Genomic DNA, 21,138 nt, shown 5'->3' on the forward strand with positions numbered 1-21,138 from the left:
TAAGAATACAGTGCTCCTACATTGTCTGTAAAACTAATAGCAAAACCACTTCAGTTTTTCAACTACAAAAATTACACCACCAAAACACTTAAGTGTGTTGATAACATGAAATCAGTCTGCAAACTTGAAAGAACACAGTGGACTATAAGGAGAGTCCAGCACTAGAAGGGAAGGAGGTAGGAGGATGGCAGAGAGGAGCTGCAAGCTGTCTTTCCAGTCACACCAAATGAGCAGTGGGGCACAGAAGGCACCAGCTGCTCCCTTGCCTGATAGCCACCTCCAGGCCCGCACAAGAAGTAGAGCAGCTGTGGCTGCCTGTGGGCCCACTGATGTTCTCCTGGGGAGGGAACAGAAAGAATTTCCTCAGTCTAACATGGAATGTCAAAAGAGGTGCCAGAAGGAACTGAATTCACTTTGCTACTTTAAAGTTGCCTGAATCCAGGGACAACTTTCACAGAACAAAACAGCTGGTGGCCCTAGGACTTGAGATACACACTAATTTGTACTAGTATGCAACAGAAGCTGTCATTTGAACCTATGGAATTAACAAATGCGATGGGAGACATCTTATCCATCACATTTATGCTTTGTTAGTGTGATAACTCGACTTTATAAATGAATGGCTAGTTTTTTTCTGTTTTCCTCTTAGGGTTCTACATTCATTTTCCAGAATTCTAAGCTGACTTCGCCTGTCTTCCATGCACTATTACTATCTCATTTGCTTTGAAAGACCTCAAGTGTCTTCAAATCTCAAAACATAATTAGGGCTCATAGCTACTTCTTTATCCCCCTCAACCTTGTGGTCAGCTTAATCTTTTTTTGGGGGGCCGATTTTAAATGCCAGTTGGTCCTCTTGGGTCTATGTTCTCTCCACTCAGTATTTCATATAATAAAACTTGATCTGCAGCAGGTTTAGATATAAAACTTTCATGCTCTGGAGATTAAAAAGTATGCCAGATATCCATGTAACTCAGAGAATGCCAAAACTGATGGGTGTACACAAGCCCACATGGCTCATGCCATATTGATGGGCAGTATGTTAAGAGGTTGAGATGTTCATAACAATACACACTGCTCAAGAAATCTGCATTCTGCCTCTTTACTGGCATTACTTTCCACCCTCATACTATAATGAGTGTCCAGCCAATAATGCTGAAAAAACTAACAAAATAAAAAAGAGGTGGAATGTGTTTTAAATCCAGATCAGGTTACTGATCCAATCCCCAGGACAGCCATAAAAACAGTTGTCAGCCCAAGTGCTAGGGTAGGGCAGAGAAGTGTGGGAGCAAGAATGCAAGACAAAGGGGAGTAGGGACTATTTAAACAGGTACTGGTGCCAGAGGTCCTACACCATGAAACTATATCCAGTCAAATGCAAGACTAGATTGCTGCATCAGCACAGCACTGTGCTTTGGAGGACTTTAGCAGAAAGGATGCGATAAACTTAATAGGGCACTAAGCCTGTCTCGGCCAAAGCTAGCTTTGTGTTTAGTCTGTTTAGAGTAGGAGGGGAAGGCACACGAATCTATCTGCTCCTGCCCACACAGATGTAATCTAATGTGCATTAGTAGCCATACTTGAGATAGTGCAATGTCTTACAATGACAGGTTTCTCTTTACTTGTAAGCTGTACAACAGTAACACTGTATTTTTCTCCTGTGCTTCCATGCAAGGTTTTAAAATAGTTTTAAAATATTAATGAATGAAGCTTTACTTGTAATCCTCTCTTGTTACGGATTGAGAATTCCACAAACAGGCAATAAGAGCCCAATAAGCAGCACAGCCATGAACATCCCCTTAATCTTTCCCCTTATCGTAGCAGCAAGAAATATTAAAGAATGGATGGACACCACCTTACAGAGTATTTGTAATGGGTTACTGCTCCTTGTCACTTCTCCATTCCAGAGAGAATTACCTATTTTGACACTCTAAATTCACACCAGATGTTTCCTAGGGGAGCAGCAGGATTAGCTTAAACTTTTTTAATGGCTGATCTGGGAAAACACAGGTGCTTTGTTTTCAGATGATGCAGGAAATGCTCACGTGCCGCTCTCTATTTTGAGCGCCCCGCCAAAAGCAATAATTAAGCAAAATGATGGATATAGGAGAGCAGAGGGTGTGCCTGCTACACTCAGCAACAGATATGAGTTGATGCATCTCAGTTTATATGCTACAACTTTGCCTGAAGAATTCAGGAGTGAAAACACTACCTTACTGGGCAAACTGTGATCAGAGAAGGACCACAAGGTCCCCTTCTGTTACACTCTTGTTTTATGTCAGAAAGAGCTGGAGTCCCAGCACAACAAGACAGAAACTACCATTCTTTTGCTCTATACTCTGTATTTTCAGTATTTCCACACTGATTAGACAAGCTCCTGTATGTTTGATTTTCATTTCTATACATAAACTCTCTCTTCAGTACCTTCTGCTTAATGCCGTGTCATTCTTAAAACACTCTTTACCACAGAGAGTTTGGGGAGAGGCAATTTTTTCCATTCTACTTCATTTAACTGAGCTGCCCCTGGCTACCTGTACAATTGATGGAGGGGGACAAGGACTTCTGAAATTCGTTAGAGCTCTTCTGAGATCTGAAATTATTTTGGGAATTGCCTTTCTTTTCCCACTGTACTATTTTTATTAGGATAGAGTTAATTTTCTTTATAGTATCTTGAATGGTACTTTTTGTTTCAGATTTGTAATGAAAATTGTATTGATAACATAAACCATAGAATGATTTGGGTTGGAAGGGACCTTAAAGATTCCCACAGAGTCAAGGTCTTTTCTGTTTCTCACACTCCTCTGCCAGCAAGGAGGCTGAAGGTGCACAAAAAGTTGGCAGAGAACACAAGGGACACAGCCAGGACAGTTGATCCCAGCATGCCATATGGTGGCATTTTCAAACAATAAAAGTTACAGAGAAAGGAGAAGTAAGCAGAGACATTCAGAGTTATGGCATTTGCCTTCCCAAGTAACTATTATGCTCTGCTTTCCTGGAAATAGCTAAACATTTGCTTACCAATGGAAAGTAGTGAACAAATTCCTTATTTTGCTCTGCTTGCATACGCAGCTTTTACTTTGTCTGTTAAACAGTCGCCATCACACCCCACCGAGTTTTCTCACATTTGTCTTGTTGATTCTCTTCCCCATCTTATTGGTTGGAGCAAGAGAGTGTGGGTGCGTAGAGCTTGGCTGACCACTATGAATTTAAACTACAACACCCACTAATGATAATAGTCCCAAAAATGTTCCTGTTATGTGTCTGAAAATAGATGGCATGATTTTGGACTCAGATGGCTCACACGCTTAAGACACCAACGAATTAAGGGTGAGTCCAGACAGTCCAAATGCTCTGCCCTGAGAAACTCCATTTCTTTCGGAGTTTGGAGCACTGGACCCAAAGCCATAACATTTTTACTGAGGGCTAGGTAAATCTGTTGTAGAATCATCAAATGCTAGTAGATTCTTCCATTGCTTTTACAGATGCATGGACCAGATAATTCTACAGCCATAAAGAACACAGCCAGCAGCCCGACAGGTGATCTTCCCTATCTTCATGAGGCCACATTTGGATTCCTGTGTCCAATTCTGGGTTCCCCAGTTCAAAGAAGACAGGGATCTCCCAGAAGGAGACCAACAGAGGGCCACAAAGATGATTAAAGGCCTGGAGCACCTCCCATATGAGGAAAGGGGAAAAAAAAGAATGAGAGGGGACCTAATTAATGTTCAGAAATATCTAAAGGGAGGTGGGAGGCAAACGGATGAGGCCAGACTCTTCTTGGTGGTACACTGATAGAACAAGGAGTAATAGCTTAAAACTTGAAAATAGGAAGTTCTGTACTAACATGAGAAAGAATTTCCTTAAGGTAAGGATGACGGAGCACTGGCAAAGAGTGGTGATGGGTTCTCCTATGGAGACACTGAAGACCCACCTGGACGCCTATCAGAGTGACCTACTGTAAAGCACCTCCTTTAGCAGGGAGTTGGACTCAATCTCTTGAGGTCCCTTCCAATCCCCGCAATTCTGTGCTTTGTATTTTTTTATAACATCATTTGAATCTCATGGAAGGCCTAGGTTCACTTGCAGTCAGAGCCTGTCTTCCTTTGCTCAGTTTACACTTACCAGAATTTAGCTAGCTACATGTTTTTATTTTAATACTTGCACAGCAGAACATCAACGAAGTAACAACTTTATTTAACAAATTCCACCCCACTTTCTTCTTATGTTCAGTCTTTCAGGATGCTAGAATTTCCTTTTGATCACTCCCTTAACTCTACATTTGAATCTTAGAAGCATACCTCCCATGCACACAATGAAATAGAAAAAAGTCCCAGCTCCTAATGGTAAAAAAAGATCTTAGATTCAATAAAGCATACTCCAGAATCCAACCTTCTCTAACATTTATTTTTAATAACATATAGGAAAAAAGTAAAGCTCCAAATGAACAAACTGTCATTTAAATACCCACTGAAACAATTACAGACAAGTCAATTTAAATTCAAAGAGAAACAAATCTTAGAGCACAATCATGCCCCTACTCTCCTCAAGTATCCACACATTTCCAGCTCTTGTTCTTCCAGAGATATAAGCCAGCCATCAGTAGTAAGGGCTGTTTGAGTCACACATAGATAGCTAGCACAATGTGAACCAGAGTCTCTATCGAGACTTCTGCAATATGAGTGCTTAAAACCTAAGTTAGGCCCACCGTCAAGCTCTATTACATACCTTCTGCACCAATTGACACAAGTTTCACTCCTTTGCTGGCGATGTAATCCAGAGCTTTGTTGACATTAGCAATTTTATGGAAGCGCATTTTCCCTCTGTCTGGTTTCGGTAGCCTTTCCCCTACAGGATAACAAAATGAATGTGCTTTTTGTTATACACCCTTGGCTACAAACACTCAAGTGAGTGGAATTCAAGAACGAGCGTGATTTGAACACTGAAAACATCTGGAAAGCATGCAAGTGATTACTGTGTCTAGAACTCTATTTCAGTGTTACCATCTACTTTACAGTACTTCATCAATCAGAGGGAAAGATATTCCCATCACCATTACTTGCCTAACTGTAAAGAAAACCTGGACTCCATCCAGAGTAGCCATAGCATCCTCTCAAATGTGACCAAGATTGATAGCTTTTAACTAATTAACTTTACTGCCCTGAATCCTTATTCAGGGCAGTTGATCAGCCAATTTCAGAATATAAATTGACATGTTTGGTTGAATTTACATTCTTAGATGACCATGAAAACCAATTATTTTAGAAAATATGACTCTCCATTTCACAAAAAACGATCATTTTAAGACCGTCTCCACCAAAATCTCATAAAAAAAAAAAACCTTGTTTCCCTTCTTCACTCTCATTGTGTGCCTAGAACATGAGCTATTCCCGTCCCATTCAGAAGCATTTTCAGTGTACCTTGGTGACTGCATCTCTGAACAATGGAGAAGCAAACATGGCAAACTTAAACCAACCTGAAATAACTTCCAAGAGCAGCATCAGTTTGAGGCCATTTCTGAAGTCCTCCTCAATGTTCTCAATCTGTGTGCCTGCTTTCCTGAGGTGGGAATTGCACCAAGCTGTAAACGTCTGTAAAAGTAAATAAAAACAAATAAATAATTAAAACCTTATTGACATCACATTTTCCGAAACAATTGCTAAGCCATTTGAGTAAACAATGAACAGAAACTTCCATAGCTGTCTAAGAAATCTGGATGTACAACATCCAATCATTTTATATGTCACAGAGTTCAAAATTCTTATCAGATTTTTATAGAATTACCAAGGTTGGAAAAGACCTCCAAGATCATCTAGTTCAACCATACACCTACCACCAATATTTCCCTACTGAATCACGTTCCTTAGTACAACACTTCAAGAGACAGTGACTCAACCAGCTCCCTGGTCAAACCACTCCAGCACCTGACCACTCTTTCAGAAAATACATTTTTCCTAACATCCAATCTGAATCTCCCCTGGCACAACTTGAGGCCATTCCCTCTAGTCCTATTGCTACTTACATGGGAGAAAAGGACAATTCCCACTTCATTACAACTTCCATTTTCAGGGAGTCGTAGAGAGTGATAAAGGTCTCCCCTAACCATACCAAACAATCCCAGTTCCCTCAGCCACACTTGGTAAGACTTGTGCTCTAGTTCCTACATCAGCTTTCTTGCCCTTCTCTGGACAAGCTCCAGGGCCTCTGTGTGTTTCTTGCAGTGAGGTGCCGCAAACTGAACACAGTACTTGAGTTACAGTGTCACCAGAGCTACAGGGGGATGATCACTTTCCTGCTCTTGCTGGCTGCACTGTTTCTGACACAAGCCAGGATGCCGTGTGATCTCACCCAAGATGATCTGTTCTATAAGCTTCCCTGGCACCTCGGTCAGGCTGATAGGCCTGTAGTTTCCTGCATTCTCCTTATGATCCTTCCTGTAGATTTTCGTGAAGATGCAAATAATTGCTTAATTAAAAGAAGCAATATTGCACTGCATTCTGTTTGCAAATTTAAGAACTTCTAATGCAATTACTTTGAAAATTAAAAGATAACCTAAATCTCCATTTTCACTGCAAAATTTTGTTTGGCCTCCTTTCTTCTCACCTGCTGATGAGACTATTTAATTTTTGATCCCAGAAACAGAACAGGAAAGAGCAATAAACAAACACAGAAACCTTCCTTGAAACTAAATCATGATATAGTGGTCAGATTTCGTACTTAGTATGGTATTTACGATACACAAAGAATATTCAAAACTGGTCTACTCTTAAAAGTGCAACATTCTATCTATAACATTTTCATTGTTGTTTTCTTTGATTCAGTGTAGACAGAGGATTCTTGCAGCTTGCTGGATGCTTGTCTCAGAGCTCCCACAGTGATACAGAACAGTTTGCAGGACACATGCACTGTTCTGGTACCTGAAGCTTCATCTCTGCATTTTTTTTTCTTCAGGTTCGTAACCTTTATTCCACTTCAAGGATCAGCTGGGTACCTACCAAGTGACCAAAATGCAATATTTTCCCCCAGCATGATGGGAGCTGTGGTCATTTTGTGAAGTAATGACATTTTACAGGCAAAATGAAGGATGTAATGAATATACTGGGGATATAGGCAGTCAAAAAGGGTAGGCTGCAGAGTGCCAATTTCAAATAATCCCAGTAAGCCTTTTGAGATCACCATGACAGAAAGAATGAGCACAATTTCACACCCAACAGCAGAATAGAAAATTTGCTCATCATATTTAGTGCAGAAAAATAGGAGCATTGAGTCACAGAAGCTCACTGAATCTTGGTGGAAAAATTAAAAATTTACACTGGATGTTCCAGCACTCAGTGGAATCTCTAGGTAATAAGACAATCACTGGACAGCATTTCTTCTCTCCTGATCTGCACATTCCACACTTTTTCTCAATATTGATCATTTTATGAAGACACCCAGCATTGCTATGATATAAACAGAGATGCTACCACTGCTCAGTCAAGCTGCTTTCAATAAACAATTTTATATCAGTCCCTTTTTTTTTTTTTTTTTGGCTGCCATTTTACATTTGTACACTATTTACATTTGTTTTTAGCAACACTGGGGTTTATCATTCGACCTGTAGCATTCTGAATGATGAACTTGGAGTTACCTACTATGCCCCCATTCACAAGACAAATCAACTTCTGCTGAAGCACTCTACACAAGTTCTTTATTTAGACTACCTGTATTTGTATAGTCCAGATTTATTTTCTATATCTACAATAAGAGATTTAGATCTTTTATCTACACGGCAGTTCTTCATTGTTTGCCCAGTGCACTCCTACCTCTGAAATGCTCTATCCCTTCGTGTCTCATGGAAAGTGTAAAACAGAACATTACAGCACTCTTCTGTGTATGGCTTCAGAGCCTGGTACCTTCCATGTTGGCTCACTTTCTTTACTTAAAGATAGTTATAGGAATATTACTTAAGGAAACATTTACCATTTGTTTCAGTGATGCAATCAGTTGACTTAAGTATTAAAGCTACCGCTAAATTTCACTCACAAATTTTAACACTTTCCACAATTCACGTTTCATTTAACACCTCATCCTTCCCTTCTCATCGTGACACCACTTGTTCCAAACCTGAATTCTCACCACTTTGATTTTAAGAGTTCTATTAATAGTTATTAAGAAGCAATTCAAAGCACGTTTAAGTTCTGAAGATCAAGATACAGCCAGCATACAGGATCCTTCAACTTTGTAATCCATTGGGATTTAAAAGCTATTAAATGACTTACACAAAGCAAATTCCTTTTTCTGCTGGACACATCTCAGAGTATCAGATTGCTCAGAGAAAGAAGGCAGGACTGGAGGCACCAAGTTGAATACCAGAAACCGTAAGTAATTAGAAAGCTAGATATCTAGATATTTCTTTTTAGAATTTATTTACCATGAATGACTCTACAAAAGACAAACAAACAAACCCCTCCTTTCTACATCTATTACTACCAGAGAAACTTAGCTGACATTATTGGATAAGAGACTATAGAGGAAGGGATGTAAGTCAGGAAGCCAAAAAATTTGCAGACCCTCAAATTTCCTCTTAGTGCATTAAAACTCCATTGCCCTCACAGAAACATTTTGGAAAAGCTAACTAGAAGAGGGAGCATAGTTTATATTCTATGCCAACTATATTCTCAATGTAAAGACTGCCAGCATTTGGACCTGTGACTGTGAAGAAAATACCAGAGAAAAAAAATATATCTGTCAATTTACTCAGGCCACTTAATTTTACAAGCACTTTAAAAGAAGAATTGCAATCAAAGGACAGAAAAAGAAGATAACCCCGATTAACTATCAGTCAATTGCAGCTAATGCCAAGAAATAACAGGGTATGCCTGCTCCATGGTACAAACACTGCTGTACAAGCACAATGAAGGATGTGCTTTAACAGAAAAAGTGATACCTCTGAGAGCTCAACTGTCCTACACTCCTGAGAAAGTCCACACATGCACTTTCATGTGGTGTAATGACAACTTATGTTTGAAAATGCTTCAGAGCAGGAAAAGCAGAAAGACACTGTACTAAAAAGCTTCACATGTGTCTGTGATAACAGGGATAAAGAGAATTGAGACAGCACCAGTTACCACCCTCTCCAATACAGTTATCCTGTATCATGAGATCATGAGACAATTTGTTGTACGTGCTGAAGACACACAGTAAATTTCTAGTTGGACACTGACAACCAGTCCAAAATGTACATCACCAAAATAACCACATAACTTTCATGGGGACATGCACAGAAAATAATTCCCACAACTTCAGAAAGATTTATTTGATTTACTCATTTGCACTCAAAAGTGGATCTGGCCCAAAAAAGTGTTAGAGACACATGACCTTCATAGTATATGTAGCTCCTAACAAAGGTTAACACAACTTTTCACACTTCCCAACTCCAACAAATTTGTCTGCGACAATAAGTTTTAAAAATCACATTGCCTCAAATATGCATATTCCTGCTTATTTGCCCTTGCACCAGAAAGACAACTGGTCTGAGTAAGACATTTGTTTTTTGTTTTTTGTTTTTTGTTTTTTTTTTTGTCTAGCCTTTCTGCAATCTTTACATAAGAAAACATAAGAAAAAAATCCAATTTTAATGTAGGAAATTTATGAAAAATATTGCATTAGTAGGAAGCTTAATAATTTCTGTATCTGTTAAGAAAAGAAGAGTATAACTCATTTTAAGTAGATCTTAAATTCTAAATCCCAGAGAAGGAAACCACACCCGTAGACAATTTGTTTCAGTCATAAGCATTCAACACGTTTGTGCACATGTATAAATATATTTATATATACACACACGCTGTCTCTAATTATCTCAGTCTAATAGAGTTGTTTCTTAAGACAGTGCTTTACGGCCCTTCTCCTAAAGTAGTTTTCCTCTCTGCTTGTGCTAGCTGGGGGGTTTCATTACTTCCAGCCTAAATGGGATGCAGTGATTCATTCTGTAGTTATATGGAACATTACTGTGCTCACAGCACATGGTAAGAGCATTAGGGAGAGCTCTGCCAGAACATTCCCACAGGCAAAACTGAGGTTTCCCCCTTGAAGAGCTGCCCATCTGTCTGCTATGCATGTTTTAAAAAACAAGTCATGATCCTGCAACATGACCTCCTATCTCTTGTGTCCACACAGCACTCTAACGACTTCAGGATCAGGGTTTCTTCCTGGGCTTGAGATACAGTCTGTGTTGGCCCTCATTCTCTTAAATATTTAATTCTGCTCCCTCCCACAAAAAAGAGCACAAAGGTGCAAAACAGCAGAAGACCATTCAGCCTTGATAAACTAGCTTGATGTAAACCAGTGACTACATATGGCATTGATTATATTTCTGCAGTTCTACCTTTTGCTCATTCAGTGCAGAACTATATTTCCCTGAACTGAGAACAACTAAGATGTTACATCTTACTGGTTTGAATCATTAACTGTCCCCTTGTTTCCCACTGCAATAGATGGTACATGTTTGTAATATGTTACGTAACTAACACGGGACAACTAGAGTGACTGTAAGAGGGGAGGTAGTTCACCATGTACAGTTCAATTGCACTAAAATAGACTCAAGCACAGTAACAATCCAAATGAAGCACAGTGAAAGTATTGGTGAAGAATGCCAGAAGTCTAAGGTGAAGGAAATGCTTAGCATGTTCCAAAAAAGCCATTAAAAAGAAATTGTCAAACCACAGGCAGTATCTCAAAGCCAGATTCCTAGGAACAACAGAAAGTGTCTCATTAAACCATCTCAAAAGGAAAGTTATTAGAAGCTTTACCACAAGATCCCCAAATCTCAAGTTGAGTAAAGCCCTCCCTGCTCCAGCACCTCCCTCCATACAGCTGAACAAACAGTGTCAGAGATGACATGATGTACTTTCCACTACCAGCAGATCCCTAAAGGGATATTGTCCCAGTTCCTTAAGTTTATTTTCCATTAGTGACATCATCTAAGGGATGCATTCACCACACAGTATACAGTACAAGTCATGCTAGCGTTCTTCTGTGTTCTGTTTGCATGGAACAGCCTGGGGAAACCTCAATCCTTAAAAAGCAGGTGGTCTAATCCTATGTAAGTCTAGGGTTTCCTGTAAAAGGTGTGACCATCTCCTAGCACTGAATGATTGCACGTCTGTTTTACAGCGCTTGCTATTAAAAAAACAAACAAAACCAAACAGAGCATGTAAATATCCCTTCAAGAATAATCCAGCAAGACTGAACCTTGTGAAATGTTAAGATTATTGAGCTATTAATTACAAAATGATCATAGACTTTTCTCCATTGTCTCCTCTGAAAGAAAAGTTACATCGTCCTGCGGTATAAAACAGAAAACTCACAAGATACCAAGATGAAAGGGAAACTCAGCACGGGTTTCTGCATGCTCTGTCCTCAAGAAAGATGAAAGGAATGAAGATGAGGTTTCATAAGGCCTTTAGAAGGGGGTAAAATAGTTACGATATTGCTTTACTAGGAACAGGCAGACAATATCTTTATCAGATCACCTAAGATGTCTGGAAAAGATAGAGATGTTGAGGCATGAAAGCCTTAATGTGTGAAACAGAATAATCAGTTCTGAGCATGAAAATTTAGATAAGCCTTCATGGAATTCAGGACTTCAATGGATCACTGGTATAATGCATCTCCTGCTCTGTTTCCTACAGGAAGCTCCTTCCTTTTTCATTACTATTGATGATATCATTTATGAAAGTTTTACAGCAGCAGGTACCTAAATGATTCAAGAATGTGACTTCTCAAAATATGAGCAATGCCATAGAGTTGTCTACTCATGTATTTTTTAATCGGTTGCAGATAATTCTGCTTATTTCAAATGTATTTTCAATCAGAAACAGTGACATTAAGAATAGGAGTACATGTAATGTTTAAAATCCCATTTGAAACCAAAAACTGTTCAGGACCAATCTGTAGGGCAATTATGGTCCAAATCTATTTTCTACGTTGGAAATTTCAGGTCACTCAAATAAGAAAACCTCACCCAAGAAAGTGATATAGAAATAAAAGGGACAAGAATCTAATAAAAATCTTTAATCAATAGTTCAAAATAAGACTAAGTCTTGTCTCAACCATTTAAGAAGTCACAACAGAGAAGAGAATAAATCAGTTCTCTGCATTCAAGCTAGCGAAGAGTCACAAGCATGAGAAAGCATGAGAAAGATTTATATCACTTTTTAACTCTATAAGCAGAGTAGTGAAAGAGATCAGTTGGGTAAATGTAGAAGCTTTCTTCTTGGAGGTTATCAAGAACAAGTTGGTTCAATATGTCAAGAACAGTATACTTGTTTCTGCCTGAAAGCAGAGGAATAGGCTGAATGCCTGCCTGGATTCACCCAGTCATATTTCCTACAATATTCATGGAAGATTCCAATCCTAATTGACAACTACACTGCAGCCTTAAAGCAGGAGAAAAACCAAAACTTGTTTTCCTTCCAGGTTCTGTGATAGAGGGGCCCTAAGACTGCAAAATAAGAAATCATTTAGCAGATGACAATTACCATTCAGTAATTCAAGTACTTGGCATGTAACGGATAGCTGTAAACCTATGCTGTCAGGGTGTTTTTTTCTGCAGTGATCCTCCCTTCCCTCTCCTATTTTATGACCCCATAATTTCCCTTAGGAAAAAATATACAGTACTGGGGGAAATCCAGCAGAGAAATTGAAGAAAAGGAAGTGGAAGGGAGAAGATAGAATAATCAAGAAAGAAAGCTGAGGAAATGCAACAGAAAAAAGACGAATCAAAGTCAGTAGACAGGAGAGTGGTCACAGAAAGTTAAACACAAAGCAAATTAAAATGAAAGCAGATGTAATGACACGTTCCTTGTGTACATACAGTGCCCAAAGTCTGTATTATGATCCTGGAGAAGAAATTGTGACGCTTATATTGCCTTCCTAACTTTATCACACCATACATGAATTAACATATATATACATAAAAGCTGAGCATTTTACGACCCATGATTTCTTATAGGGGACCATAAACCACTGAACAACAATAGGAGCAGATGTTAGACATAGTTGAATACTTTTAAGTGTCTCCTGTCTCAAGGATAATGAGAATCATAAACTCTTCATATCCCACAGCACTACTGCAGTGAAAATTCACCATAGCTTTTAAGGTGCCCAAGTGCTACCCTGAAAAAAATCCCAATAAAGAAAGAATTATAAGAAAGATTAAAACAAATTGATAGAGCTATGTCATGTAAATAAAAGATTGCCACATCTTCAGTATTTGTTCTCAGTCAAAGTTAATTTTACATTCAAAAAAAATCAAAGTCGGATGTTTAGCACAAACCCATTACCTACTACTGTAAATCTAGTTACATGCCAGTTATCTTTCCTTCCTTGAACAGTTCCTGAATTATAAAATGTGCCAGCCATTTGGGTACGGAGAAAAAAAAATATCACTCAGGGAACTGTTAAGAATAGCAATGACTGTGAATAACCCCACAGATGCAATTTGAGAGCATATTTTTACAAATAGAAATTGTTTGAGCTTTCACCTCCAGAATGAAAAGTCACTGCCCCAACCTCTCTCTAATAAGACCAGTTTTGGGCATCTCCAATGAAGCTGCCATTTCTGGTCATTTAAGTGATGGGGACACCTGTGCCCTCGAGAGCTAAACTGGGACTACAACTCATCTCATAGACACTATGCATGTGTTAGCAACCTTGTCAGTTATTCACCTGGCCTGGTTTCAAAAGAGGGACCTAAAAGTGAAAGGTTCCCCCAGCCATACAACCTTACCCTATAAATTATAAGTGCAACTTCAGTACAAAGCTATTTTTTAACATGAGTTGGGATACAGGAGCTACCAGAATATTGTAACTAGACAGGTTTGCAAGACTGGAAAACTTTTAATGTTTTCACCACCCTCCCAAGCAGTGCCAGGGGGCAGAATTTTGCAAGGCAGTTTTTTCTTGGAAGTTTAGTTCCTTTATTCAAATATGCAGGAATTCTTGAAAAAAGCTGGTCACAAGCAGCATCCAAGTAACACTCTCTTTGATAAGCTTTTCAACCAAGAGCAAAAAGTTGCTGTCTTATAGTAGCTATAGATAATTTATTCTAGCTAGAATGAGTAATAAGGAGCAAATCCTTTGCTGTTTGCAATGATTTTAACTCTCCATTTTCCCTTCTACTTCAGTAAAAATATGTATCACATAATTTACAGTTACACACTACTTTTCTAATAACTATTTTCTGTGCCTTCTATGTAAAGAAAGAGTATGTTAATATACATTCATTTACCCTGCTGACTCTTGTTATAACAGAATTTATATCTCCGATTTTTTTTTTTAATTGTCTACCATAATTCAATGCATTAAAATATTCCAGGTACAAGATTAGCACTATAGAATGATAAATAAATGCTATCCTCTGTGAAGTTCTTAAATTACTAACAGATTCCTGAGTTACACTGCCTTCATATTGTTTTCTGTAATGAGAGTAAGACAGTGAGTAAAGACACTGAAGAATTCAGAGAATCCTTACATATCCACAGCTTTTTTGGACTTCTTTTAAAGAAGTCAAATCTCTTTACGCCTCCATCCAAAATCCTTACCCCACAGTAGAGGTAAAATACAGGCCCAATTTCACCTCTAAAATCGAGTGACTATGCAGTGTCTTACAGCTTCATCTACATTTTGCAAATTTAAGATACTGGCTAACAAAAGAACTTTTACTCTTCAAGTAAAAAAAAAAAAACAATGCTGAAAAAGAAATGTATCTATGAACCAAGCATATTCTGACCTGCGGTCAAACAGAAGTAAAGTTTACAAAAGAAAAAAAAGACTAATGGAACAGTACAAATTGAAAGTTTTTAATACTCTACTTTTGATCAGTGGCTTTTATTTTCAGACGTAGACACTGTATTTGCAACACAAAAAGTTGAATCCAGAAAATGAAAGTTCTACTAAAAAAGCTGTAGCGGACTCTCTTATCATCCATGCAATAAACACTGCAACTTTGAATCAATACATGCTCGCAAAGCATCACTCTTTCATGCACTCACTCTCTTGTTCTCGACAAGTTTTCATAGACAGACCTCAGATGAACAAAACAATCAAGGTAACTCCAACACTCTTGAAAACATTCACAGTTAATGGAGTGATGAGCTATTTGCATTCTGGTGCTTTCTGTATCACTTTTGAACAAAGTAATATTTTGTGGGTTTAAAGGTAAATACTAGTTAGAAACAACAGCTACGGTAGGTGAACACTTTCTGGATCTAACTGTTAAGAAGTTCAGAAGCAGAAGGAAAGAATGTATTTAGCGCACCAAAGGACCAAAATATCAAAGTACAAGTTGAAAGTTTACAGAATTTCAAAAGAAATTCATTCACTTCTACATGGTTCAGAAATAGTTAATTCTGGAGCACTGAGTTCTATGCTCTGTATTACAAGAGTATCCAGTAAGTGTTGAGCAAGTAATGCACAGTAAAAATGCCAGTGGATCTGAAGGGAACTTTTTCAGCAATGTAAGAACTTCTAGGACAGCCAATTTTCTGTTTGCTTGTTTGTTTTTTCTCTCCCTCTGTTCTCCTTTTCCAGCTTTAAGTATGGTCAATTCCTTACTAATTAGGAAACAAAAATACAATCTCTTATTATTACCACTCCCTGGTGAGATTTAAGAATGGAACATAGGTAATCCAAAACATATCAAGACTACTGTGGTGGATCTACAATGACAAATCTGCAGGTGTGCTTTCAAGGTGAGGTGTATGTCCTTTATCTTGCTTGAGGCTTTCTCTTAAGCATATTAAGCAATGAACATGTATTACTACTGCAATATCAGTGCCAAATTAGCCTTCTTATGGCCTGTACTTCCCATTCTCCATTCAAGACTCCATTCCTTCTCTCACCAACTATGCCCCAGAGTCCTCATCCTGGTTTCCTACAAGTTCCTGAACTATCACAGGTAGTAATGGTTAACATTTTTGTTTCAGCAAATGCATATTTAAATGACTAAATCAATTTAGGATGAGACGAACAAAACATTCACACAGCCATGTAGTGTGGAAGGAACTGAAGATATGCCCTCTGGAAATAGAAGGATTAATTAAAGTAGGCTAATCTAGGATTTAGTTGACTGGATTTTCAAATGTCTTTCCCTTGCTTTTCTGTTGATTTACTTCACCATGCTATCTTTACCCACTAATTATATACTACATTGCCAGGTAAGTAAATCCATTATAAACTGGCCAATATCACCAATCCAAGTGGGATATAAATATGTTCATTTTTAAAACACTTCCATAAGTATAAAAATACATCTTTCATATTTTTGTTAAAATCAAAAGGTTTCAAAAACTTTTGAATTGCACATACACCAGCAGATACATCTTTGCATTGCTCTGACATCACCACATGATGGAGAAAAGATGTCACAGTCAGATCCTGAGATATTTACACAGTAAATAGTGTCTTTGCACTGTTATGTAGTAGATACCTAGTTTCACAAAAACTAGTTTCACTTGTAATCTACACAAAAATTTCAGTACATGACTAGGAAAAAACACTCCTCAATTTTGATTTTTGTTTAAGAACACATTTTTTAAAAAATTTTTAACTGCTGTTAAAGGTACTACTTAAGTACACTGGGCTTATGTTTTAAACTTGAATGTTTTTATGAGCTATAGAGTAACATTTTCTAAAACATTCAAAATATCCTGTAAACCAGATGAGTTCCTGAAAAATTTCAGAGCTCCCAAATTTTTTTAGTGATATTGTCATACAAACAGATTAAATTCCAAAACACTACTCAGGTTCTTTAGATAACTTGATTCTAAATGGATACAGAATTTAACTAACATGTTCTCAATGGCTTAGCTAAGAATAGATGGGTAAATAACAAACAATTGAAGTTGTAAATTGCTGAAAGCATAAACTGGTTTAGACAGATAATTTTGTGATAAGCAAGATGCTTTGTCAATTAAGAACACAGTCCTTTGTTTATAGCATGTCTGTCCTTAACAGGAGTCACATTCATAGCTGTGCTTGGGTATGGAATTGAAGACCATAGGAAAAAGAAAAGCAAGAAATCTTCAGCCTCGACTGTGGCATTTTGTTTGCCTTCTAATAATGATGCCAAGTGGATGATACATGCATTATACATAATGCATATACATGTACAGCTAGAATTGCTTGTCATGTTGCATTACTAACTGCATTACTGATTTAGCATTAAAAAGTGGTAACTAGGTGAATAGAATTACTGCTTTTGTTTTTTTCTTTCAATAATTTCAACATCACCCTCCACAAGGCAGAGAGTTGGAACTAAATACTCTTTAAGTCTCTTTCAACCCAAGCCATTCTATTATTAGATATGGTCTGCAGACTAAAATCACTGTAACAGAAAACAAAAGGGATTGTAAATTTACAAAAAAGAGTAGAGTCAAGGGTGGACAGCTGCTCCATTGAAGAAAATGTGTGGTAGAACTACATCCTGGAATACAGCTGGAGATCAATTTTGATTACACATATTTTCCATAGGCTAAAGAAACTGTCTGGGTAAAATAATTCCAGAGCTGCACAACTATTTAATTTTTTTATTTGCATTTAATGCAGCTGGGTACCCATTTTCTTCTAGCCTCTTAGGCCAGAATGCGATATCTTAAGTCTCACAGCAGTGAAAAGTTACACCGCTGTCAAGATTAAACATAAAACTGAGTTTAAAAAAAGAAATCACTCAATGCTAGATGGTTAGGCCTTTCTGTGAGTACCAAAATAGCAGGCTGATTTTCAGAGGTTCCTCTTGATGTCATTGGAAATGCCTGAGTGTTCAACACCTATAAAAATACGAGCATTTCCTTAGACGCTTAAGGAATAAACACAGATGCTAATTTTAGCCTAGGGTAGCCACTTCCCACAGGCTCCTGCTATGGTAGTAGCGAGAAACAAGCTTTTATAGGAGGCAGCTCAGAGTAGAACCAATGTACTCTACATTAGGTTCAGTTGTAAGGGGTGGCCAGACTGATCTGGTATTGAACTGCAAGTTGAAGAGATTCTGACAGTTAAGAGTTGACAGTTGGGAGAAAGCTTTTGACATGAACAGAGCATCTTATTCGCACCAAGTGAAAGAAACACTTAGCATTTTTCATCTGCAAAAACCAGCACACAGCACAACCACTATTTTGGAGCATGAATGGACATTTAAGGTCCAAATACAAAACATTATTAGCCACTATTAACTAGCAGTTCCTGCTGCCACCCTCTGAAGAACCAAGTGCATTTCTACAAATTAGAGTTACTACTTCAATTAAGTTACTACTTCAATTAAGTACTTCCAGTGAAATGGAACACTCTATTTCAAATTCTTCTGCCTTTATCTCTGCAGAAGCTCTGCTCCAGTATTTACAATAACAGAGGAAAACCATTACTTCTATAACAACTAACCTGTAACCCTCTCACATCAGTAGTTTGAGGATTACTGGGATCATGTTATCCCAATTTGTACTAAAGAAGTACTTGTACCACCAGGGCAAAGAGCTACAACAGAATTAGGTATGGAAACAGTAACAGAGAGTGGCCATTACATTGTATTTGTTGGTTAAATGATGTGGAAACAGGTAACTCCTATCTTCAAATAGATGTCTCATTGTATTAGGTGGAAAAAAGAGCACTGTATAGCACCTGTACAGATTTACGATCAGCTTTATGCTTCAGCCTTTCACCACGAGGCATACCCAACAAATCCAGTAATATTATAAGAACAAATGTTACATGTTTTTAACAAAGCTTAGGAGGAAATAAAGTACTAGATGTAAATACATTTTTCTTCTGGTACTAGCTGAGATAAATAACGCAGACATAGAAGATTTACTTTGAGTCAGCAACATTTCACTACGCACTCAAGAGGAATACCATGTTGGTTACACATTGTTCATCCAGAAAATTAGGACTCGAGGAAAAAAAATTGTACTTGGCAGTAAAACAATCCAAAATGACTCTGTTTTGCCAGCTGTATAAAACATTTTCATATTTTCCTACTTGCAACGATATAAAATAATATGCAGGAGAGATTTCTTTTCACTTGGGACAAAGCTCAGCAGCACAAACTTCTATCTGATTGCATTCCACTTTCACAAGTGAAATTTCACTGATCCACCTGCATTTCAGATCCATAACCCATTGCATCCTCCTGTAAGCAGGCTCTGCAGTACAATTTCTAAAATACTACCTATATAAAGCATAGTACTTATATACCACTTAATGAAAAGTAAATACCATCTATATAGAATTTACTTGTATAGTATTTATTGCCTACATAATCACTTTTCATAACTAAAGAAAATCCAGTTGCTATGCCTCATTTAAACTAAACATCATTGAATGTGTCTGAATTTGTGCAACAGTGACTAAATTTATATTAGGCATTCAGTATCTGACTTTTTCCATCACAGTGATGAATCCCTTTTTGTCTTACTTGTAAGAAGATGAACACACTTTGGTGAAAGAATTTGAACTGTGTTGTCCCACTGACAAAAGCAGTCAACATTCAGCCCGCAGAGCTATCTTAGTTTGATTTGGGAACTGGTGATGTAATCAGGATATTTTCTTATTGGGATTCACTAATTTACAGAACATATGTAAGTCCCATTTTTCTTAAACAGGGCTAAAAATTTTACAAGTCTGGACTCCTTTAATGCATTCTCAGAGCTGAGGACCTTTAGTGCTCTTCCAAGCAAACTTCCCATACCTATCCACTCAGCTCTTAGCTCTTCAATGACCCACAGCAAAGGATGCAGACCCAGAGCAAAGGATGCAGACCTTCTCTCAAGAGATTATAGTAAAGCCCACTGCTTAAAACACGGCTTTCCTCTAGCTCTTAAGCACCTGCGTTACAGCTTACGGAAACCCACTTAGATCCATACTTTCTTCCAATCCTTATTGTCTTACTAATTGGATTGGTGTATCTGCAGACATTTTGCTATATGAGTTTCAGAGAAAGCTGCACTGCCTATCTGTGAGCACAGGCAGGAAGGCAGTAGCCTTTGCTTCTGGGTACAAAACAGTTCCTGAAAGATTTAAGGTTGTTCAGCATAGAGAAGGCTCTGAGGAGACCTTAATAGTGGCCTTCAAGTTTTTAAAAGGGACCTATAGAAAAGATAGGGAGAGATTCTTTATCAGTGTATAGCAATACGATAAGCAGCAATGAAGGTGGCAGATTTAGATTACACATTATGAAGAAATTCTTCACACTGAGGTTGCTAAGGCTTACTGTTTTGTTACAGGCAGATCTTTGAAGGCTGGTAGAAATCAATAGCTGAGCTGCAACTGTAGGAATTACCCATTTGATAACAGTAACAAAAGCATACAGAGCTTACATTGGGGAATGTAACATGGAAGGAGGATGTTGAGCTTAAACAGGAAAAAAAAAAAGTTGATGAATCAATTTGTCACATTTGCCACTGATAAAGAAAATCTTCATTCAACCTCCATAATCATTTCTCGTTAAGTGAATTTCATAATAGCTTTGCTTGAATTTTCCTTTATATACAAGCACCACAGCACTCAGAGTTCTCTCAGTTGAACACCTCATTGATACTTTCCAAGATTGGTTACGAGGCACATTGACAAAATATGATCATTCTACTATCCTTTCAGCACGTTCTTCTCAAACACCATTCCTGGCAAATAACATCAGCAACAGGAACTTAACATGTTACTATTTTAACAAGTGCTAATCTCGAGGAGGCCAATCATACAGGGTAAGCCTTAAACACATCCCATATTCACACAGAATCACAGAATCACCCGGGTTGGAAGGGACCTCAAGGATCATGTAGTTCCAACCCCCCTGCCTAGCAGGGCCACCAAACATACACATTTAGATCAGGTTGCCCAGGACCCCGTCCAACCTGGCCTTGAACACGTCCAAGGACGGGGCATCCACAACCTCCCTGGGCAACCCGTTCCAGGGCCTAACCACTCTCCTTGTAAAGAACTTCCCTCTAACATCCAACCTAAATCTTCCCTCCTTCAACTTGAATCCATTTCCCCTAGTCCTGCTATTGTCAGCCCTTTTGAAGAGTTTACTCCCCTCCTGGGTGTAGGTTCCCTTCAGGTATTGATAGGCTGCAATGAGGTCACCCTACAGCCTTCTCTTCTCCAGGCTGAACA

The 21,138-nt window shown here is 38.2% G+C and overlaps 1 protein-coding gene across 10 annotated transcripts in view; it reads right to left on the bottom strand.

The window, feature by feature from the left end:
• ACTN2 (actinin alpha 2) overlaps positions 1-21,138 on the bottom strand; it is a 63,686-nt gene that overhangs the window by 34,696 nt on the left and 7,852 nt on the right. For all 10 annotated transcript variants that reach the window (XM_079550437.1, XM_079550434.1, XM_079550435.1 and 7 more), the window contains exons 2-3: positions 5,471-5,585; positions 4,723-4,842 (exon numbers count right to left, since the gene is read on the bottom strand). In XM_079550437.1, the coding sequence (XP_079406563.1) occupies positions 4,723-4,842; positions 5,471-5,585 (235 nt within the window). The remainder of the gene's footprint in view (positions 1-4,722; positions 4,843-5,470; positions 5,586-21,138) is intronic.

Source organism: Tetrao urogallus, assembly GCF_951394365.1.
Source record: "Tetrao urogallus genome assembly, chromosome: 2".
NCBI classification, from domain to species: domain Eukaryota; kingdom Metazoa; phylum Chordata; class Aves; order Galliformes; family Phasianidae; genus Tetrao; species Tetrao urogallus.